Genomic DNA, 23,309 nt, shown 5'->3' on the forward strand with positions numbered 1-23,309 from the left:
AACCTTTCTTCCATAAAAAGGAGTTGGAAAGTTCAGTTTCCACTTTAGGGAAATGAAAACCACCCATTTACTATCCCCTGTCTGGTCATAGCCTCAGGCACACAGATACCCCAATGCTGATTGGGCAATGGGTTATGCCATTCCTCAAAACACCCTCCCCACCAGTCATTGCCCTTGGGATAGGACTAACCTCACCTGGATCCAAGGCTTACTGGGGCAGTCACAGCGTGAGAATCCACTACAACTGATTCTCAGCCCATTACAGCACCATTCTCTGGGCTGCTACAGCCTGCACTGACCCTATAGCCACCCACAGCACCACGAAAGCAACCTTCAAAACCCTCGAGTATACCCCACAGCCAGGTCCTCACCCCACTGGATCCCAAATCAGGTTCTATATCTGACACCCTGAGGCCAACTCTAAATGGAGAAAGCTGCAGGCATTTCTCTCAGACCCTGCAGAGTCATTTCCCAATGGATGCCTCACTCTGGCTGACTGAACTATAGAGACAGGAACAGTGGGAATCCACTTGGACACTTCTGAAGAGGATCAGAACAGACTGGAAACACCAGCTGTTTCACCCTCAGATGCTGCCACATCTGAGCAGTTCCTGCAGCATGTTCTGCAAACAGCAATTTCATCAAATTCAGAAACCCCTTTCCAGTGAGGTCTACAGCCCCCTGTACTCACTGGATAAAGCAAACTGCAAACAATATCTTCAATAACCCAATCAATCATCCTGGAAGCTCAATGCATGGAATGGACAGGCCAAGCCCAGAGATTGTACACAGGAATATTTTAACAAGAGGATGCAGAAAAACCAGCTCCAGACAGAAGACACCATGAATCACTGCTTTATTGACTATGTCATCACAGGTTGATGGGTGTTCGCTTGTGTTTCCTGTACAGGACCAAGGCCAGCAATGAAGCAGAGATCAGACAGACCACTGTCACAGTCAGGGTCACCAACACAACCAACTCCACACCTACAGAACAAGGAGAAACCAATGGTTACTGAGAGAAAGAGGGACAGAAAGGGAAACTAGCAGGTAGGCAGCTCCCCACCTGGAGACCTCTCCTGTATCCTTCCTTCAACCTCAGGCAGGGGCTCAGTTGCCAGGTTGGTCAGCCCAGTATCCAGGATGATCAGGGGGCCAAGTGAGGCCTCCCCTTCCCACTTGAATCCAGCTTCACTCTCTGCAAGATCAAACATTTCAGTCAGGGAGAGATGGTGATGGGAGGATCCACAACATCAAAATGGTCAATGTCCTACCAGCTTCAGGACCAAGGTCTCTCCTTCCTCTGGAGGGGAACAGGATCTCCCTTGTGCTCCCACAGTTCCCCACATGGCAACAGGCACAAATGTCACTGTCAGATTCCTCCAATGGGGTCCAGCTAAACAAGAGAACCAGCCCATCAACCACATGGTGCATCACCTCTCCCAACAACAACATCCCTGAGGGACAGAGAGAGGGAACTTACATATTCTGCAGCTTCTGGAAAGTACAAGCTTTGTTCCTGGAATCTCCCTGATCCACTGCAGCAACTTTCAGGTGACAGGTGATGAAAATCTGAGGGACACATTCAGAACAAGTCAGCATTTAGTGACTCCCTCCCACTATGGAGAAGCCAATCAGCAGCTTCCTCTTACCAAGGAATGCTCATCGCCATAGAAACGAAAGGCATCCAGGTCAAACCTGAGCTTGTCTGGCTCCCGCCCGTCTCCCGGCAACACAAAGGATGAAAAGGAGTCCTCAGCTTTGCTGTCCAGGAGGCAACTGCAGATGGACAAAGGGCCGTGAAGTGAAGGAGGGAAGCCATTGAGATAGGAACAGTTGGAGAAAGCAGAGAGCTCCTTACCCATTGTAGTCAATGATCCTGTATCTCAGGGTGGAGTCCTTGTCTGGGCTCAGTGTAGCTACACAGCGATCAATGTACAGCTTCAGGGGCACGTGATGGACCATTGAAACAGACGCCTCAATGTGAATGAGGTCTCCCAGAGAGTAGACAGTGGAAGGGCGCTCTGTAAGCCAGTCACCTGAAGTACAGGAGGACAAGGGTTGGAGACAGTGAGTGTAACTCGCAGTGAGTGACACCAGGAGATCCCTCCCCAGTCACCCATCACGTACCATTCATTAGACGCAGGGAGAATGACAGATGGCCTTCTCCAGACCTGGTGGAGCTGAATGGGATCCAGGTGGGATTGATGGGGTTACTGCTCACATTGCCCTTCCTGGGGAGAGACAGGGCAGACATTTTAGGCCAGGGTCAGACAACAGCAGCAGCTGGGGATCATATTGACAATCGAGTAAAGATTCTCACCTCAAATAACGACACTCAATGGGAACAACAGCCCCATTGGTTCTCACAATGACAGATCCAGGATAGTTTGGGGTGTGGGTCAGGTGGGTGGTGTAGATCAGGAAATCCCCAGTGATCTGAAAGACACCAGGTTAAGGAATGAGAAACTGATCTGAATGGAGAAAGATCGACACAGGGTTCACAACATCACATGGCAACATTTCTTTGCAGAGTGTGACAGACTCTAGATCTGGAGTGACCACAAGTGGAATACAATAGGACATAGGTCAGTGGTTAGTGGTTCGTCTTTTAGGATCAATGCAAGATTGTATTGCATCATTCCAAAAATCAGGAATTATTGGAATTCCATATCCAAAGGCCAGGGAATGCTCAGTTGGTCAACAGGATTGGTTTTACGATCACAGCAGAATTACAGATAGATGGAACAGGAACATGGTGATCTTTATCTACAAGGTAAAACAGGAAGTCTTCAGATTATGGGAAGGGATTACTAACAAGGTTAGTGAAACATCAGCTTTAGTGAGAAGCAAAAACCAAGTTCAAAAGCATGAATTAACCAGAATGGAACCAAAACAGTTTTACCAACAGGTCAGATATAGAGCTCAAGGACTAGACAAGTCAATTTATTCCCAACAGTCCCACAATTGGGATGAAACTAGACTAAGTGAGTCAAATAAACCCACTCGGAGGATAATAGACTGCTCACCACAAAACTAAGCACATCATTCTGCTACAACAAGACAGCTGTTTTCTTCAGATTTCACTATAGAAAAGTGTCATGCTGGAAAGCACTGATAGAAAGAGCAGTGTTTTGTTCACATTCAGGAATAAGTTCAAATCATTCACTCCTCCATATTATAGCTAATTCATTAGCTATAAAACATTAACAGAACCACCTGTATAATCCAAAGCTTCTAAACCAATGAGAACAGCAGCATATGCTTCGAGATAAGACCAGGTAAGGCCCAGTCTAATCCAGTATAGGAAGCTAGCAGGAGACAGACCCTCAATAAGTCAATGTTCCTCAATGTAACCCTAACTGGAATAAGCTACAACCCAAGCTTCCTGCAAGTGTGGAGAACTCCCATTACCTGCAATCTGCTGCCACACTCATGCAGCCCATAGTCAAAGAGGACAGTGTGGTTCTCAGGGTAGACCCTGGTTGGCTGACAACCTACTGTCCCCAGGGTCAGGTCAGCAGCTTGAATCAGGTGCCCAGTTCCAAATAAATCCAGCTGGGCCTTGACCAGCAGGTTGTGCTCTCCACACTGCACCATCACAGTCTGTAGTGGGGACACACTCACAACCTCAGACACTGGGAACCTAGGACCCCCATGAGAAGGGGCTCTCTCTGGAACAGGGCTGGCTCTCACAATTCCTCATGGAAACCTCTGGTTCAAAAACTGCTGCCATGTGTCAGAGCAACAGACAGCTCCAATTAACATTAACACAGGGAACAAACCCCTCATTACAAAATCACCCATGATCCCAAACAACTCAACCATCCCCACATTCCCCAACCAGCTCCTTTTATACACACAACCCACACTCACCTGATACCAATATGACCAGGAGCAGCAGCATTGAACCAATCGACCAGCCCCAATCTCGACAATCTCCACCAATGTCTGAACTCATGGCTTTGTTCTCAGGAGGATCGATTACATTTGGGCCAATAGGAGTGGCTGTGAGTTGCTGTGCTGTCACCTGACTGAATTCAGCTCCACAAGATCTCATCGGGAAATCCCCATGACTACAATCATCAAAGGTAGCTCGTTGAGCCTGGAGAGGGTCTGCTGTATTCTGCCCATCCTAACCTGGGCAGTCTGACAGTGAGAACCATGGAGAGATTGTGTGGGAATGGGAATTCGAAACAGGGTTTGGGCAGACTGAAGGGATTTCTCTTAGACTGTACCTATTGTGGGCAGCACGGTGGCACAGTGGTTAGCACTGCTGCCTCACAGCGCCAGAGACCCAGGTTCATTTCCCGCCTCAGACGACTGACTGTGTGGAGTTTGCACATTCTCCCCGTGTATGCATGGGTTTCCTCCGGGCGCTTCGGTTTCCTCCCACAGTCCAAAGATGTGCAGGTCAGGTGAATTGGCCATGCTAAGTTGTCCGTAGTGTTAGGTATAGGGGTAAATGTGGGGGAATGGGTGGGTTACGCTTTGGCGGGTCAGTGTGGACTTGTTGGGCTGAAGGGCCTGTTTCCACACTGTAAAGTAATCTAATCTAGTCTATCCTTGGTAGTACTTGTTGGAAGAAGCTTTATTCTGTATCTAAACCTGTCCTTGGCTGGGGCACTGTAGGGAGAACCTAACTTTCAGTTCACTTTTAATTCATAGAGTAGAGGCAGTTTTACTCTGTATTTCACGTTGTGCTGTCTCTGTCCTGGGGACAACTTTCCTTCCAGTTTTCAAGAATGGAGGAAGCTTTTGTTTCAGTTGTAAAGAGTAGGATCTTTTACTTTGTTTCTAACTCAGTGATGTTTCTGCTTTGTTAGTGTTTGCTGTAAACAGTGTAGCTTTACATTTAGTTTACAAGTGTAGAAGCAGCTTTACGTTCAGTGTAAATGAGCGGGGGAAGTTGTATTCTGTATCTAATCCCACGCTGACCTTGCTTTTGGGAGAGATTGATTGGTTGGGATCATGTTGAGGGTGAAAGTGAGGACTGAAGATGCTGGAGGTGAGAGTCATACAGTGTGGTAAAGCACAGCAGGTTATGCAAAATCCAAGGAGCAAGTGAGTCGGTGTTTCAGGCATCAGCCTGTCATCAGGAATGTGGGTTGGGAAAGGGGGCTGAGTGATTTAATAGGAGGGTAGGTGTGGGGGTGTGGTGAGTGAAGGTAGGTGGGATGGCAGTAGGTCAATGCAGGTCAGGGGTGTTGAGGGAGCTTTCCATTCATTTTAAAAAGGAAGATTGAGCTTTACTCTCAGTTTCAAAGAGTAGATAGTGTTTTATTTGTAAGAATCTCATTGCATCATGTCCCTGTTCTGGGAGTGTTTGATATGAACAGTGTTGAGGTAGGTTCACTTTCAGCTGAAAAGAGAATAGGGAGCTTAAGACATTATCAATCTGTAGCTGTCCCTGTTTGATGGGGACAGGGTAGGGGGAGTTTTTGCTTCAGTGTAAAAGTGTAGAGGGACCATTCCTTTCAGCATAAAGGAGCCTCAGTCTGTATCTGAGCCTGATCTGTACCTTCCTGTGGGAGTGTTGATGGGGACAGGATTGAGGTCTATGGCCTCCAGCTGTGCTGGGATAAAGCTCAGTGTAAACTCGAGGAAAAGCACCTCTTTCACTGAGTCACTTTGCAGCTTTTCACACAACACTGTGTTCAACAAATCCAGGAACATCTCCTCAGCCCTGTTTTGCTTAATTTCTTCCTGTAAGTTTTGGTTCAAACTCCTTTTCCTCTGGATGTTACTGTGCTCATTGTCCTTCCATTCACATCCCCTTGGGGGCTCCTCTCTTGGTTGGTTACTGCCTGCTTATTTTTATTGGTTACTGGGTGGATGTGGGCAGTGCAGGCCATGCCAACATTTCCTGACCAACCTCCAGCGAGGAGGAGAAAGTGAGGACTGCAGATGCTGGAGATCAGAGCTGAAAATGTGTTGCTGGAAAATCCCCAGCTATCCTTGAGTAAGTGTTAGGGAGAGTGGTACAGGAATGTGTGAACCCAGTTTCAGCGACGTTCCAACTGTGTAACATGGGAGGAAGGTGTGAACTTTCTGAGTGCGAGCGGTCGCAGGTTTGGAAGTTGCTGTTGGAGGAGCCTTGGTAAATTGCTGCAGTGTATGTTGTAGACCACACACAATCCGTCAGTGTCGACCAATGTTGGAGTGAGGGAATGTTGATGGTGGCGAATTAGACAATGTAGTTTCTATAGATTTCAGTAAGGCCTGAGACAAGGTCCCACACGGGAAGCTAATAAAGATAAAATCCCATTGGATCCAGGGTACGTTCGGAAGTTAGATCCAGAACTGTCTTTGAGCAGGAGACAGAGGGTTGTTGTAGAAGTTTATCTGTGTGACTGGAGCAGCGGTGTACCGCTTGGATTGGTGCTGGGTCCCACGCTGTTTGTCATCTCCATAAATGATGTCCGAGAGAGCGGGGGAGGATGATCAGTTAATTTGTGGGTGACACAATGATTGGCCGGGTGGTTGACAATGCAGAGGGATGTGTTAGGTTGTAGGAGAATACAAATGGATTGGTCCAATGGCCGCATTAGTGAGAGGTGCAAATTGGCTTAGGGATGAGGAAACTAGAGAAGGGAAAATGTGGTGAAGAGTGGTGTGGGAAGGGAAGGAGGGGTTCCATTTCATGGGGTAGGGATCTGTATAGCAGGGACGGTCTCCACCTAAACTGATGAAGTTTATCATTCCTGATGAAGAGCTTATGCTCAAAACGTCGTGCCTTCTGCTCCTTGGATGCTGCCTGCTGTGCTTTTCCAGCACCACACTGTTTGACTCTGCTTTCCAGTTTCTGCTGTCTTCTCCTTCTCCCCCCTTAACTACAAAGCAGACCATGAAAGAAGGAAAAAGGAAGGATAACTCGGGAGACGTTATTAGAGATGTTGGAAATCATGAAGGTATGAAAACTAGCATAAGGACACTTTAGCTAAATGTTCGTAGCATCTGTAACAAGGTCGTTCAGTTAATGGCACAAATCATCGCAAATGAATATGATTTAGTAGCAATAATGGAGACATGGTTACAGGATGGTCATAGAACATAGATCAGTACAGCACAGTACAGGCCCTTCAGTCCTCGATGTTGTGCCGACCTGGAAGATCAAACTAACCTACATTCCCTTCATTCCACTATTATCTATGTGCCTATCCAAGAGTCGCTTAGATGTCCCGAATGTATCTGACACTACTACCACTGCTGGCAGTGCATTCTACACACACACCACTCTCTGTGTAAAGAACCTACCTCTGACATCTCCTCTAAACCTTCCTCCAATCACCTTAAAATTATGTCCTTCATGATAGTCATTTCCGCTCTAGAAAAAAGTCTTGTTCTATTCACTCTATCTATACCTCTCATCATCTTGTACACCTCTGTCAAGTCATCTCTCATCCTTCTTTGCTCCAATGAGAAAAACCCTCGCTCCCTCAACCTTTCTTCATAAGACATGCTCTCCAGTCCAGGCAGCATCCTGGTAAATCTTCTCTGCACTCTCTATAAAGCTTCCGATAACGAGGCGACCAGAACTGAACACAATATTCCAAGTGTGGTCTAACCAGGGCTCTACAGAGCTGCAGCACAACTTTCCAGCTCTTAAACTTAATTCCCCTGCTAATGAAAGGCAACATACCGTGTAACTTCTTAACAACCCTATCAATTTGGGTGACAAATTTGAGGGATCTATGGACATGGACCCCCAGATTCCTCTGTTCCTCTACACTACCAAGAATCCTGTCTTTAATCCTGTATTTTGTATTCAAATTCAAACTTCCAAAATGAATCATTTCACAGTTTTTCAGGTTGAACTCCATCTGCCACTTCTCAGCCCAGCTCTGCAACCTGTCGATGTCCCGTTGCAACTACACCAGCCCTCCAAACTATCAACCACTCCACCAACGGTCATGCCATTGTCAAACTTATTAACTCACCCTTCTACTTCCTCACCAAGTCATTTCTAAAAATCACAAAGAGCAGAAGTCCCAGAACAGATCCCTGTGGAACACCACTGGTCACCGAGCTCCAGGCTGAATACTTTCCATCTACTACCACCCTCTGTCCTCTATTGGCCAGCCAATTCTGTGTCCAGACAGGAAATATCCCTGTATCCTATGCCTCCTTACTTTCTGAATGCCCCTACCATGAGGTACCTTATCAAATGCTTTGCTAAAATCCATTTACATCATATCCATTACTCTACCTTCATCAATGTGTTTTGTCATATCCTTCAACAAAGCTTGTGAGGCATGACCCACCACTCACAAAGCCGTGCTATCTCTAATGAAACTATGGTTTTCCAAGTAATCATCAGTCCTGTCTCTCAGAATCTCTCCAATAATTTGCCCACTACAGACATAAGACTGACTGGTCTGTAATTCCCAGAATTATCCCTATTCGCTTTTGTAAACAAGTGAATAACATTTGCCACCCTCCAATCATCTGCTACTACTCCAGTGGACAGTGAGGACATAGATCATCGCCAAAGGCACAGCAATCTCTTCCCTTGCACCCTGTAGTAATCTTAGGTATATCCCATCTGGCCCATCTTTTCAGCACATCCTCTTTCTTAACATCAACCTGTTGAAGCATATCAGCCTGCTTTACGCTGTCCTCACAAAGGTAAAAGTCCCTCTCAGTAGTGATTACTGAAGCAAAGTAATCATGAAGGACCTCCCCTACCTCCTCCGACTCCAGGCACAAGGTCCCTCCACTATCCCTGATCTACTTTGACTCTGGCCATCCTCTTGTTCCTCACATAAGTGTAGAATTCCTTAGGGTTTTCCTTAATCCAACCGCTAAAGCATTTTCATGCCCCCATCTAGCTCTCATAAGTCCATTCTTCAGTTCTTTCCTGGCTATCTCGTAACTCTCTGGAGCCCTGTCTGATCCTTGCCTCCTCAACCTTAAGTAAGCTTCATTATTTCTCTCAATTAGATCTTCCACATTTCTTGTCATCCAAGGTTCCTTCACCCTACCATCCCTTTCTTGCCTCAGTGGGACAAACCTGTCCAGCATTATCAGCAAGTGCTCCCTAAACAACTTCCACATTTCTGTTGTGCATTTTTCTGTTCCCAATTTAGACACAGCAGTTCCAGGGTAATAGTGCTGTAATTCCCCCTCTCCTAGTTAAATACTTTCCCAAACCATCTTCTCCTCTCCCTCTCCATGACGATAGTAAAAGTTTCTCACTATCATCGAAATGCTCTCCCACCAAGTCATGAGTGGGAGTTAAACATCCCGGGGTATCAGGCTATTCGGAAGGACAGACAGACAGACAGGAAGGTAAGGGAGGTGATGCCGCTCCTGATATCCAAGGACGACATCTGGGTGTTGCTGAGAGATGATATTGGTTCCATGGAGAATTCAAGGAAGGAAAAAGTCACTGATAGGTGTAGTCTATAGGCTACCCAAATTGTACATCACATTGTAATGGATTTAGTAAGGGGAGGTTGTGCCTGACAAATCTGTTGGAGTTCTTTGAAGAGGTGACAAGTAGGTTAGACCAGGGAAACCCAGTGGATGTTGTCTACCTAGACTTCCAAAAGGCCTTTGATAAGGTGCCACACCGGAGACTGCTGAGCAAGGTGAGGGCCCATGGTGTTCGAGGTGAGTTACTGGTATGGACTGAGGATTGGCTGTCTGACAGAAGTTGGGATAAAAGGTTCTTTTTTGGAATGGCAGCCGGTGACAAGCGGTGTCCCGCAGAGTTCAGTGTTGGGGCCACAGCTGTTCACATTATATATTAATGATCTGGATGAACGGACTGGGGGCATTCTAGTGAAGTTTGCCGATGATACAAAGTTAGGTGGACAGGCAGGTAGTACTGAGGAAGTGGGGAGGCTGCAGAAGGATCTAGACAGTTTGGAGGAGTGGTTCAGGAAATGGTTGATGGAATTCAATGTGAGCAAATGCGAGGTCTTGCACTTTGGGGAAAAAGAATAGAAGCATGGATTACTTTCTAAACGGTGAGAAAATTCGTAAAGCCAAAGTACAGAGGGATCTGGGAGTGCTAGTCGAGGATTCTCTAAAGGTAAACATGCAGGTTGAGTCCGTGATTAAGAAAGCGAATGCAATGTTGTCAATTATCTCAAGAGGGTTGGAATATAAAAGCACTGTTGTGCTACTGAGACTTTATAAAGCTCTGGTTAGGCCCCATTTGGAGTACTGTGTCCAGTTTTGGTCCCCACACCTCAGGAAGGACATACAGGCACTGGAGCGTGTCCAGCGGAGATTCACACGAATGATCCCTGGAATGGTAGGTCTACCATACGAAGAACGGCTGAGGATCCTGGGATTGTATTCATTGGAGTTTAGAAGATTACGGGGAGATCTAATAGAAACTTACAAGATAATACATGGCTTGGAGAGGGTCGACGCTAGGAAATTGTTTCCGTTAGGCGAGGAGACTAGGACCCGTGGACACAGCCTTAAAATTAGAGGGGGTAAATTCAGAACAGAAATGCGGAGACATTTCTTCAGCCAGAGAGTGGAATTCATTGCCACAGAGTGCAGTGGAGGCTGGGACGCTAAATGTCTTCAAGGCAGAAATTGATAAATTCTTGATGTCACAAGGAATTAAGGGCTACGGGGAGAATGCAGGTAAGTGGAGTTGAAATGCCCATCAGCCATGATTGAATGGCGGAGTGGAGTTGATGGGCCGAATGGCCTTACTTCCGCTCATATGTCTTATGGTCTTATGGTCTAATGGGACTGAGGACGGAGCAAGCTATTCAAAGTTTGTGCGAAGATTTGTAGCTCGGGTGCTCGTTGTTGTGGTTCTGTTCGCCGAGCTGGAAGTTTTTGTTGCAAACGTTTCGTCCCCTGGCTAGGCGACACCATCAGTGCTTGGGAGCCTCCTGCGAAGCGCTTCTTTGATTTTACTCCGGTGTTTATAGTGGCCTGTCCCTGCTGCTTCCGGTTGTCAGTTTCAGCTGTCCGCTGTAGTGGTTGGTATATTGGGTCCAGGTCAATGTGTTTGTTGATGGAGTTTGTGGATCAATGCCATGCCTCTAGGAATTCCCTGGCTGTTCTCTGTCTGGCTTGCCCTATGATAGTGGTGTTGTCCCAGTCGAATTCATGTTGCTTGTTGTCTGCGTGTGTGGCTACTAAGGATAGCTGGTCGTGTCGTTTCGTGGCTAGTTGATGTTCATGTATGCGGATTGTTAGCTGTCTTCCTGTTTGTCCTATATAGTGTTTAGTGCAGTCCTTGCATGGTATTTTGTACACTACATTCGTCTTGCTCATGTTGGGTATCGGGTCCTCGTTCTGGTGAGTTGTTGTCTGAGCGTGGCTGTTGGTTTGTGTGCTGTTATGAGTCCTAAGGGTCGCAGTAGTCTGGCTGTCAGTTCTGAGATGCTCCTGATGTATGGTAATGTGGCTAGTCCTTTTGGTTGTGGTATGTCCTCGTTCCGTGGTCTTTCTCTAAGGCATCTGTTGATGAAATTGCGCGGGTATCCGTTTTTGGCGAATACCTTGTATAGGTGTTCCTCTTCTTTTTGCAGTTCTGGTGTACTGCAGTGTGTTGTGGCCCTTTTGAATAGTGTCCTGATGCACTATAAACACCGGAGGAAACATCAAAGAAGCGCTTCGCAGGAGGCTCCCAGGCACTGATGATGTCGCCTAGCCAGGGGACGAAACGTTTGCAACAAAAACTTCCAGCTCAGCGAACAGAACCACAACAACGAGCACCCGAGCTACAAATCTTCGCACAAACTTTGAACACTTACGGGCGAGAGACGCTGAGACAAGCCAGGAAATGGGAATCCTGCGCTAACCGACTAAGCGCCACATACGAACAACTCCGGTTCCTACACGAATGCCGAAAGAATCGAATCCTTCCACAATGTGTCAGATACAGACCGCCAGTCAACAACCCACAAGCCAGGGAAACAGCCAAGCAGAAAGGATTCAGGATGATCCAGGTAATGATCACAGACGCGCACAACCGACTCCACAAGTACAAACAATAAATTGCGCGCCAAAAGTCGTTAATTTCAAAAACCACTAATCGTGAATGGACCCGGACCATAGAACAGGCTGTCACCATAGGACAGAACAGGACAACACACCGCAAACAAACGGCACTAAAAGAAAAAATGGCCAAACAAAGAGGACACTACAACACACACCTGGGTTAAAAACCTCTCCCACAGACAGCTCACAGACACGGAAAGAACAATACTGGCCAAGGGACTCGACTACAACCACAGGGACGCCAAGAGAGCAGACTTCCTAGCAGTACTAGAATGCACACTCAAGAACAATGGACTGACAGAAGAGACAAAACAAACAGTGAGACAAACTGTCGTACCTATGATAATAAGGAAAAGACAAACACATAACCTCAACACCAAGGAGAGGGAAGCACTGAAATCACTAAGAAACGATAAGAACATAATCATACTCCCAGCAGATAAAGGCAGAATGACGGTCATCCTAGATAAATCTGATTACATCCAAAAAGCACACCAACTACTTACAGATATCAACACCTACCAAATGAAGGAATTTGACCCCACACCACAACTCACCAATAGGATAAATAACACACTAAGGAATCTACAAAAAAACAGACAGATAACCAGAGCTGACCTACAAAGAATGAAACCGGAAAGCAACAACACCCCCAGATTCTATGGATTACCTAAAGTACACAAACCAGACATCCCACTCAGACCCATAGTATCACTACCAGGAACACCATCATACAAACTGGCCAAAGAACTACAACAGAAACTGAAACACCTGGTCAGCGGATCCAAACACTCTATACAATCAACACAGGAATTCTTGGACATCATCAGAAATATACACATAGACAAAGAAGAAACCATGATATCATTCGACGTGACGGCACTGTTCACTTCGATTGACAAAACCCTAGCCAGAGAAACAATAGCCAACCTACTGGACATACAGAACAGAAATCAGGATGCTGAACCTATCAACAAAGACGGCATACTTAAACTACTGGACTTGTGCCTCACAACACACTTCACATTCAACAACCAGATTTACGAACAAATCAACGGAACACCCATGGGATCACCAATCTCGGGACTCATAGCAGAGGCAGTTATGCAAAGGTTAGAACAAACAGTCCTACCACAAATTCAACCCAAACTCTGGGTCAGCTATGTCTGACACGTTTGTAATCATTAAAGACACGGAAATAGAAAAAACACACCGGATCATCAACGCCACACTCGCAGGAATCCGATTCACGAGAGAAGAAGAAAAGGATAGCCAACTCCCATTCCTAGACGTGATGGTACAGAGAACACCGAACGGAGAATTCACCACAAGGGTATACAGGAAAGCCACACACACAGACCAAGTCCTAAACTATGAAAGTAACCACCCCAACACACACAAACGAAGCTGCATCAGGACACTATTCAAAAGGGTCACAACACACTGCAGTACACCAGAACTGCAAAAAGAAGAAGAGGAACACCTATACAAGGTATTCGCCAAAAACGGATACCCGCGCAACTTCATCAACAGATGCCTAAGAGAAAGACCACGGAACGAGGACATACCATAACCAAAAAGACTACCATACATCAGGAGCATCTCAGAACTGACAGCCAGACTACTGCGACCCCTAGGACTCATAACGGCACACAAACCAACAGCCACGCTCAGACAACAACTCACCAGAATGAAGGACCCGATACCCAACATGAGCAAAACTAATGTAGTGTACAAAATACCATGCAAGGACTGCACAAAACACTATATAGGACAAACCGGAAGACAGCTAACAATCCGCATACATGAACATCAACTAGCCACGAAACGACACGACCAGCTATCCTTAGTAGCCACACACGCAGACAACAAGCAACATGACTGGGACAACACTACTATCATAGGGCAAGCCAGACAGAGAACAGCCAGGGAATTCCTAGAGGCATGGCATTCATCCAAAAACTCCATCAACAAACACATCGACCTGGACCCAATATACCAACCGCTACAGCGGACAGCTGAAACTGACAACCGGAAGCGGCAGGGACAGACCGCTATAAACACCGGAGGAAACATCAAAGAAGCGCTTCGCAGGAGGCTCCCAAGCACTGATGATGTCGCCTAGCCAGGGGACGAAACGTTTGCAACAAAAACTTCCAGCTTGGCGAACAGAACCACAACAGCAAGCTATCCTCGATCAGGTCCTGTGTAATGAGACGGGAATAATTAATGACTTCATATTTCGGAATCTTCTTGGAAGGAGCAATCACAGTTTGGTTGAATTTAGAATAAAGCTGGAGAGCGTGAAGGTAAAATCCGATACCAGAGCCCTGTGCTTAAACACGGGAGACCTCAATAGGATGTGGGAGGATTTGGCTAAAGTAGACTGGAACCAAAGACCTTATGGTGGCACAGTCGACGAGCAATGGAGGACTTTCAAAGCAATATTTCAATGTGCTCAGCAATAGTATATTCCAGTGAAAAGAAAGGATTGTAAGAAAAGGGGTAATCTGCCAAGGGAGGCTATCAAATCAAATGAGAAGTCATGGGAAAGCACAACATTGGGAAAGTTTTAAAGGTCAACAGAAAGCCACAAATAGAGCTAGAAAGAAAAGTAAGATAGTCTATGAGAGGAATAAAAAACTAGCCCAGAATATAAAGACAGATTGCTAAGGTTTCTATAAATGTATGGAATGGAAAAAGAATGGCTAAAGTAAACATTGGTGTCCTAGAGGATGAGAAGGGGCATTTAGTCATGGGATATGATGAAATGGCTGAGGCATTGAACAGGGTTTTGGGTGTCAGCCTTCACAGTGAAGGACATGAATAACATGCCAGTAATTGACAGAGAGACAAAAGTAGGGGAGGACCTGGAAACAATCATGATCAGGGAAGAGGTATCTTCGGGCAAGCTCATGGAGCTAAGACGACAAGTCTCCTGGCCCTGATGGAAGGCATCGCAGGGGGCTAAAGGAGATGGCAGGAGGAAGAGCAAGTGCACTTGTGGGAATGTTCCAAAACTTGCTGTACTCTGGGGCAGTTCCAGCAGATTGGAAAACAGCAAATGTTTCAACAGGGCAGTAGACAAAAGATGGGGAATTGTAGACTGGTTGGCCTAACCTCTGTATTGGGGAAGATGCTTGAGTCTGTTATGAAGGAAGGAATAGTAAGGCATCAAGACAGAAATTGTTCCATTGTGCAGATGCAGCGTGAGTTCATGAAGGGCAGGTCACTCCTAACTCATCTTTTGGAATTTTATGAAACCATGATGAGCACGGTGGACCACAGGGAGCCAGTGGATTTCCAAAAGGTCTTCAACAAGGTGCTGCACGAGAGGCTGCTGCATAAGATAAAGATGCATGACATTACGGATAAAGTATTAATATGGATACAGGATTGGTTGACTAACAGGAAGCAAAACGTGGGGATGTGTGCGCTATTTTGGTTAGCAAACAATCCCTCGCGCTGTGCCTTAGGGATCGTTGTTGGTGCCACAATTATTCACAATTTACACAGATGATTCGGAATTGGGATCGAGGTGCAGTGTGTCAAAGTTTGCAAATGACACAAAATGCAAAGTGTGTGGAGGACTGTGAACGTTACAGAGGAACCTAGATACTTTCAGTGAGGGGCAAAGGTCTGGCAAATGGAATATAATGTTAAGAAGTGTGAAGTCATCCATTTTGATAGGAGTAACAGTAAAAAGGACGAATACTTGAATGGTAAAAAGTTGCAGCATGCTGACATGCAGAGGGACCTGGGTGTCCTTGAGCATGAATCCCAAGTTGGTCTGCAGGTACAGCAGGTCATTAAGAAGGCAAATGGAAAATTGTCCTTTTATTGCTAAAGGGATTGTGTTTAAAAGCAGGGAGATTATATTGTGGCAGCACAGGGTGCTGGTGGGGCCATAGCTGGAGTACCGCCTGCAGTTTTGGTCTTCCTTGAGAAAGGATGTACCGGCACTAGAGAGGACGCAGAGGCGGTTCACTGGGTGGGTTCCAGCGTTGAGAGAGATGGCTTATGAAGAGAGACTGAGTAGACTGGGATTCTCTTCATTGGAATTCAGAGGAACGAGGGATGATCTAAGAGAAACATATAAAATGATGACAGGAATAGATGTGATAGACATAGAGAGGATGTTTCCACTGGCAGGTGAAACTCGAACAGGTGGGTATAGCTCAATCAGAAGGAACAGATTTCAGACTGAATTGAGAAGGAACATCTTCACACAGAGGGTTGTGAATCTATGGAGTTCCCTGCCCCAATGAAGTTAGTTGATGTTACTTCAGTAAATGTTTCTAAGGCTAAGATATGTTCTCTTTTTGAACAATAAAAGAATTAACGGTTAGAGTGAGAGGGCGGGTAAGTGGAGCTAAGGCCACAAAAAGATCAGCCAGATGGCCTACTACTGCTCCTCGTTCTTATTCTGTCCCTGAGAAATGTGAAGGGATGCACTTTCGAGGGAACAAAGAAGAAAAGGAAGTACTCAATGAATGGCAGGACACTAGGAAGCTCAGGAACAGAGGGATCTTGGGATACTATTCCACAGACCCCTGAAGGTGGCTGGATGGGTTTACGGAGGAGTTAAAATGACCTGTTGATGCTTGCCTGTGTCAGTTCAAGTATAAACTATAAGAAGAGGGAGGTCATGTTGAAGCTGTACAGATCTTTGATTAGAGGACACAGCTGTAGTACTGTGTGCAGTTCTGGTCACCCCACAACAAGAAGGGTGTGGTTATACTGGAGAGGGTACAGAGGAGATTCACCCGAATGTTGTCTGGGATTGAACATTGCAGCTACGAGGAGACCTTGGATAAGCTCGGAAGGTTGTTCTCTTGGAGCAGAGAGATTGAGAGGAGATTTGGTGGAGGTGTATAAGATTAGGGACCAGGTGAATAGAAAGCAGCTGTTAGACAACAGACAATAGGTGCAGGAGTAGGCCATTCTGCCCTTCGAGCCTGCACCGCCATTCAATATAATCATGGCTGATCATTCCTAATCAGTATCCTCTTCCTGCCTTATCTCCATAACCCTTGGTTCCTTGAGAGCTCTATCCAACTCTTTCTTAAATGAATCCAGAGAGTGGGCCTCCACTGCCCTCTGGGGCAGAGCATTCCACACAGCCACCACTCTCTGGGTGAACAAGTTTCTCCTCAACTCTGTCCTAAATGGTCTACCCCGTATTTTTAAGCTGTTTCCTCTGGTTCGGCACTCACCCATCAACGGAAACATGTTTCCTGCTGCCAGAGTGTCCAATCCTTTCATAATCTTATACGTCTCAATCAGATCCCCTCTCAGTCTTCGAAACTCAAGGGTATACAAGCCCAGTTGCTCCAGTCTTTCAGTGTAAGGTAATCCCGCCATTCCAGGAATTGACCTCGTGAACCTACGCTGCACTCCCTCAATAGCTAGAATGTCTTTCCTCAAATTTGGAGACCAGAACTGCACACAGTACTCCAGGTATGGTCTCACCAGGGCCCTGTACAGCTGCAGAAGAACCTCTTTGATTCTATACTAAATCCCTCTTGTTATGAAGGCCAGCCTTCTTCACTACCTGCTGTACCTGCATGCTTACCTTCATTGACTGGTGTACAAAAACACCCAGATCTCTCTGTGATGCCCCTTTACCTAAATTGATTCCATTTAGGTAGTAATCTGCCTTCCTGTTGTTGCCAACAAAGTGGATAACCTTACATTTATCTCACATTAAACTGCATCTGCCATGCATCTGACCACTCACCTAACTTGCCCAGGTCACCCTATAATCTCCTAACATCCTCATCACATTTCACCCTGCCACCCAGCTTAGTATCATCAGCAAATTTGCTAATGTTATTGCTAATACCATCTTCTAGATCATTAACAGATTGTTAAAAAGCTGCGGTCCCAGTACTGATCCCTGCAGTACCCCACTGGTCACTGCCTGCCATTCCGAAATGGAGCCGTTTATCACTCCTCTTTGTTTCCTATCAGCCAACCAACTTTCAATCCAAGTTAGTACAATGTAGACAACTCCTTCCTAACTGTAGCACACTGTGTGCTGCTATCTTTGTGTGTCCTGTCTGTGGAACAGGACACACCCAGGGATGGTGACTGTGGTCTTTGGGACATTCTGTGTAATGTACAATGCTGTAGTTATGGCAGGGTTAGCCTGGGCTTGTATGGTAGCACTGGCCCTGAGATGGTGCAAAGGAGAACCTTGCAGGGCTGCCTGCACTGTTTGTTTATGGTTACTGGGGTAAGGCCACGTTTCCCAGCCAGTTTTATTCACAGCTTTTAAGCTGTTGGATACACCTCAGCTGCGTGCTCACTCATTTCAGTGGGTTAAATACAACCCCATTGCTGTAGGCCTGGAGTCACATGTAGGCCAGACTCAGCAAGAATGGCAGATTTCCTGTCCCAAAATACATTCATGATCCAAATATATTTTAAACTACCAAAACAGATTCCAGGATCCTGTTCCTATTAGACAGATGGCTACTGGAGTTCCCCTACAACCTTCATTGGTGCTAATACACATCAGGTTCTCTCCAAGTCTGATAACAAACTCCCTCAAATCAGGTTTCTATCCCTGCCAATGAGCAACACAGCAATGGCCTTCAGTGTGATTGGCCTAACCCAGTGCCCATCCTCTGAAGGCTGTGGACAGTTTCTATGCAGTTGACCACAGCTTGCTCCATTGCCTGGCATGGCCTTGGTGATGGCACTAACCTCATCTGGTTCCCAGGCTTACCAAGCCAGTCATTGGTTGAGAACCCATTGCAGCACCTCTCCTTGTAATTCATTCACATGCCATCACTGGCGAGGCCAGTATTTATTGCCCGTCCCGACTTATCCAGAGGGTCGTCAAGGTTCTGCTTCATTTCAGTGGGTCTCATATAGGCCTGACCAGTTCAGGACAGTAGTTACTTTCCCTAAAAAAGGATCATTAGTGAGTCAGATGGGTTTCTCCAACAATCAATGTGTTCATACTCATCATTAGGCTCATCATTCCCGATTGTTTTAATGGATTCAGATTGCATCATCTGCTGTGTGGCAGGATTCAAACTGCGGTCCACAGAGAGTTACCCAGGGCTGGGGATTCACAGGCCAGCAATAATATCGCTGGGTCCTCACCACACCCATGGTCTGCTCCATTCTCCACTGATTCTACAACCACTTTAACCACAAACCATTCCATCCTAATGCTTCTGACATTCCCTGACCACACCCAGCTCGCTTACCGTCCCTCAGCAATCAGGCTGTGTATCTGACACCCAGCACCAAGGCACGGGTTAAAATTGCTTGATTGTACCCCACTGATGATGACTGCAGTGAATGAGGGTCACTATAGAGAACCTTCACCCATCTTATAAAGGCTTCGCCCAAACCAAATAGCTCCAGAATATAAAAAAGGTACAGCCACTCAACTTGGTCAAATGCCTTCTCTGCATCTAGAGAAATCCCCAATCCCTGTATTGACTGTTGTTGACATGCTTGAATTATATTATGCAGCCTCCTAACACTATTGGAAAATCTATGGCCCTTTATGAAGCCCATCTGGTCCTCTTTAACAATAGAAGGTAACACTCTCCAGCCTTAACGCAATGGTCTTAGAGAGGATTTTGAAGTCTACATTTAAGACTGAAATGGGCTTCTACTAAGGTCCAGGACCTTCCCTTTTTTAAGAATAAGCAAAATATTGGCCCTTCTCAGACATGGCAAGAGACGATCATAACTGTATGAGTCATTGAACATGTTGAGCATCCGGCCTGACAATGTTTATAAATTCCTTATAGAATTCGCTGGGAAGTCCATCATGACCGGGCGCCTTTCCATCCTGAAGCTGCTTCGCAGCCTCCTGCACCTCTTGCTCTGATAAGGGGGCTTTGAGAAAAGACTCTTGTTCGGGTGTCGCTCCAGATCCTTGAAGAAGGACTCCATCTTGACATACCCATCCTCACAACCCTCAGATTGGTATAACTTGGAGTAAAATATCTGAAATGCCACATTCATCTTTTTGGAATCGCATGTTAAGTTCCCAGACCCTTCCCTAATCAATGTAATGGCTTGAGGGGCACTCCTTTTCCTGGGGAGACTTGCCTGGCTTGTCACCACGCTCCTATAACCTTTACTTTGCGAAAGTAAGCTCCTTCTTTGCTGTCTGTGTGAGCACGGAATTCAATGCAGACCTCAGCGTCGTAATCCTCTGTAGCTTGAAAAATGAGGACCTGTCAAAGTAAGCCTTCTCGACTGCCTTCAACTGTGCTTCGAGGAGACTTTGCTGTTCACCCTTCTACTACTTCCTACTAACAGAGTAGGAAATACCTAAGTCGCTGGTATAGGCTTTGTCAGTTTCCCAAAGGAAACCAAGCCTGAGTTAATGCCTAGGAATGCCCGAAATTCCCTAGAGAGGTACTCCACAAACTTATTGTCCTTGCGGATAAAGGGATCCATTCGTAAGTGCCTTGAACCCACTGTAACGTCCTTAATCTTAACCAACAGGTACACTGGAGCATGATCAGGGATAATAATATTACCAATCGTACAAAATGCCATCAAGTCCAGGGTTGCCACGAGGGTCAGAAAAGAATCAATCCTGGTGTGACATCTGTGTGGATTGGAAAAAAATGTGAAATCCCTGCCTGTAGGGTGGAGACGCCTCCAGACATCCATCAACTCTAACTCAACACACGGATCCACTAATTATTTAGTTTGTACAGAGGGTATCGGGGGGCCTTTGGGCAACCTGTCTACTGTGGGATCCATGAGACAGTCAAAATCTCCCCCTATAATGACATGCCGGGACTTGAGACTGATCAATTTAGAGAATGCATCTACCAGAAATTTGAGATGATGAGCCAGAGGGCAATAAACGTTTAAAACACCATATTCTTCCTCATTTATCAGGGCTTTGAGAATTACAAACCTCCCGTGGGTGTCTTTAACTTACTAACTTAAATGGGAGATTCCTCCTAATCAATATAGCCACTCCCCTGCTTCTGGTATTAAAAGATGAAAAATAAACCCATTCAAAGCCATTCTGCTGTAGTTTCAAATGCTCCCTATCATCCCAGTGTGTCTCCTGTAACAAAGCAATATCTACCTTCTCCTTTCTAAGACTTGAAGGTATCTTCTTCCTCTTAAAAGGTGAGTGACTCCCGTTGATGTTCCAGGTTCACCATTTAATTAAGTCATTAGCCATAACGTTCTGCAGTAACATTTAGATTCCAGAGAGGAGGAATTCAAATCACAAATCGCCGAGCCTTAGTGTGGCAAGATCCATCAAACATAAAAACTACATAAATTAAAACCAGAGCTGAAAATGTGTTGCTGGAAAAGCACAGCAGGTCAGGCAGCATCCAAGGAACAGGAGAATCGACGTTTCGGGCATAAGCCCTTCTTCAGGAGGGCTTATGCCCGAAACGTCGATTCTCCTGTTCCTTGGATGCTGCCTGACCTGCTGCGCTTTTCCAGCAACACATTTTCAGCTCTGATCTCCAGCATCTGCAGTCCTCACTTTCTCCTCATAAATTAAAACCACTACAATTATCAAATCTACAAAACTATCAAAGATTATATACAACAAAAACCAAAAAACAGGCCAACATATAAAGCGCCAATGGTGCTGAATAGGGGAATTAACACCCCTGCTCAAAGGGGGAAACTACACATCCCAAAACCCAACTTGCCATCCCGCTGCCAGTACTGCAGTCCGGGTATTTAAATACCTGAACCGGGCATAAACTGCCGGGTGTCTGAAGCCTTCTCCATATTGAGTTCAATCCCTACAGCAATCCATTTTCCCCCAGTGGATGAATACACTCCCTCAATAAACTCCAAGTTGAAATAACCCACCAGAAAACAGCTTGTTTGAGAGGGGTCAGGACAGTCGGAAATTCACTTGGGGAATACAAGACTGGTCCACCCGTCCTGCAGGATTTAACACATTTGATCTTTGGACTGTACGCGAAACGTTTCAGAATTTACTGAGCCACAGCATTGTGGTTTATGGGCATGAAGGGACCATTTGGCCCCTCATACCTGTTTAACTAGCCCCTCAGTTTGAAAAACCCAATATGGATGTCAGAGATCTGAAACTCGCAAAATGCTGGAAAAGCTCAGGTCTGGCAGCAGCTGAGGAGAGAGAAACAGTTCATGCTGCAAATACAATTGGACACTTCTGAAGAGAGTGCCAGAAGACACTTGATACTTTGTCTTTCTCCCCCAGATGCTGTGAGGTTGACTGAGTTTCTCCAGCATGTTCTGTTTGCTTCACTGAGATTGATGGCTATGATTCCAATTGACACCATATCCAGAGCCTGATCAAAGAGCCAGGGATACAGAGTGAACCAACACGCTGATCAAATGCTCTCAGCCTGAAACCAGCAGGCAGCCAACACCCCACCTGGAGACCTCTCCTGCATCCTTACCTCCACCTCAGGCAGGGGCTCAGTTGCCAGGTTGGTCATCCCAGTATCCAGGATGATCAGGGGGTCAAGTGAGGCCTCCCCTTCCCACTTGAATCCAGCTTCACTCTCTGCAAGATCAAACATCCCAGTCAGGGAGAGATGGAGATGGAGATGGGAGGATCCCCAACATCAAGATGGTCAATGTCCTACCAGCTTCAGGACCAAGGTCTCTCCTTCCTCTGGAGGGGAACAGGATCTCCCTTGTGCTCCCACAGTTCCCGACATGGCAACAGGCACAAATGTCACTGTCAGATTCCTCCAATGGGGTCCAGCTAAAAAAGAGAACCAGCCCATCAACCACATGGTGCATCACCTCTCCCAACAACAACATCCCTGAGGGACAGAGAGAGGGAACTTACATATTTTGCAGCTTCCGGAAAGTACAAGCTTTGTTCCTGGAATCTCCCTGATCCACTGCAGCAACTTTCAGGTGACAGGTGATGAAAATCTGAGGGACACATTCAGAACAAGGCAGTATTTAGTGACTCCCTCCCACCATGGAGAAGCCAATCAGCAGCATCCTCTTGCCAAGGAATGCTCATCTCCATAGAAACCGAGGGCATCCAGGTCAAACCTGAGCTTGTCTGGCTCCCGGTAACACAAAGGTGGAAAAGGAGTCCCCAGCTTTGCTGTCCAGGAGGCAACTGCAGATGGACATAGGGCCGTGAAGTGAAGGAGGGAAGCCATTGAGATGGTAGCAGCTGGAGATAGCAGAGAGCTCCTTACAGCATCATTGACTACAATGGGTATCTCGGGGTGGAGTCCTTGTCTGGGCTCAGTGTAGCTACACAGCGATCAATGTACAGCTTCAGGGGCACGTGATTGACCATTGAAACAGACGCCTCAATGTGAATGAGGTCTCCCAGGGAGTAGACA

The 23,309-nt window shown here is 46.2% G+C and overlaps 1 protein-coding gene across 1 annotated transcript; it reads right to left on the bottom strand.

Annotated features, from left to right (window-relative positions):
- Window positions 1-871: 871 nt before the first annotated feature.
- Window positions 872-23,091, bottom strand: LOC148136473 (zona pellucida sperm-binding protein 3-like). Its single transcript, XM_087983339.1, has 12 exons — window positions 23,008-23,091; window positions 22,793-22,881; window positions 22,584-22,705; window positions 22,395-22,501; window positions 3,415-3,606; window positions 2,324-2,439; window positions 2,131-2,234; window positions 1,862-2,039; window positions 1,653-1,779; window positions 1,484-1,572; window positions 1,275-1,396; window positions 872-987 (listed from the first exon to the last, which is right to left on the bottom strand). Exons 1-12 carry the CDS (start codon window positions 23,089-23,091, stop codon window positions 872-874), a joined length of 1,446 nt encoding a protein of 481 aa, XP_087839465.1.
- Between the last annotated feature and the right edge of the window lie 218 nt (window positions 23,092-23,309).

The sequence above is a fragment of the Chiloscyllium plagiosum genome, unplaced genomic scaffold (genome assembly GCF_037043375.1).
Source record: "Chiloscyllium plagiosum isolate Xiang-an unplaced genomic scaffold, Cpla_swu_hap1 HiC_scaffold_45, whole genome shotgun sequence".
NCBI lineage: Eukaryota > Metazoa > Chordata > Chondrichthyes > Orectolobiformes > Hemiscylliidae > Chiloscyllium > Chiloscyllium plagiosum.

What these genes read in the sequence shown, in the direction of transcription:
- LOC148136473 (XM_087983339.1), bottom strand. Translation starts at nt 23,091, where the DNA reads ATGTCCATCTGCAGTTGCCTCCTGGACAGCAAAGCTGGGGACTCCTTT. An exon ending in CGGGAGCCAGACAAGCTCAG is followed by an intron (nt 22,882 to 23,007) that starts GTTTGACCTGGA and finishes TGTGTCCCTCAG; the next exon opens with ATTTTCATCACCTGTCACCT. An exon ending in ATGGCGATGAGCATTCCTTG is followed by an intron (nt 1,573 to 1,652) that starts GTAAGAGGAAGC and finishes TGTGTCCCTCAG; the next exon opens with ATTTTCATCACCTGTCACCT.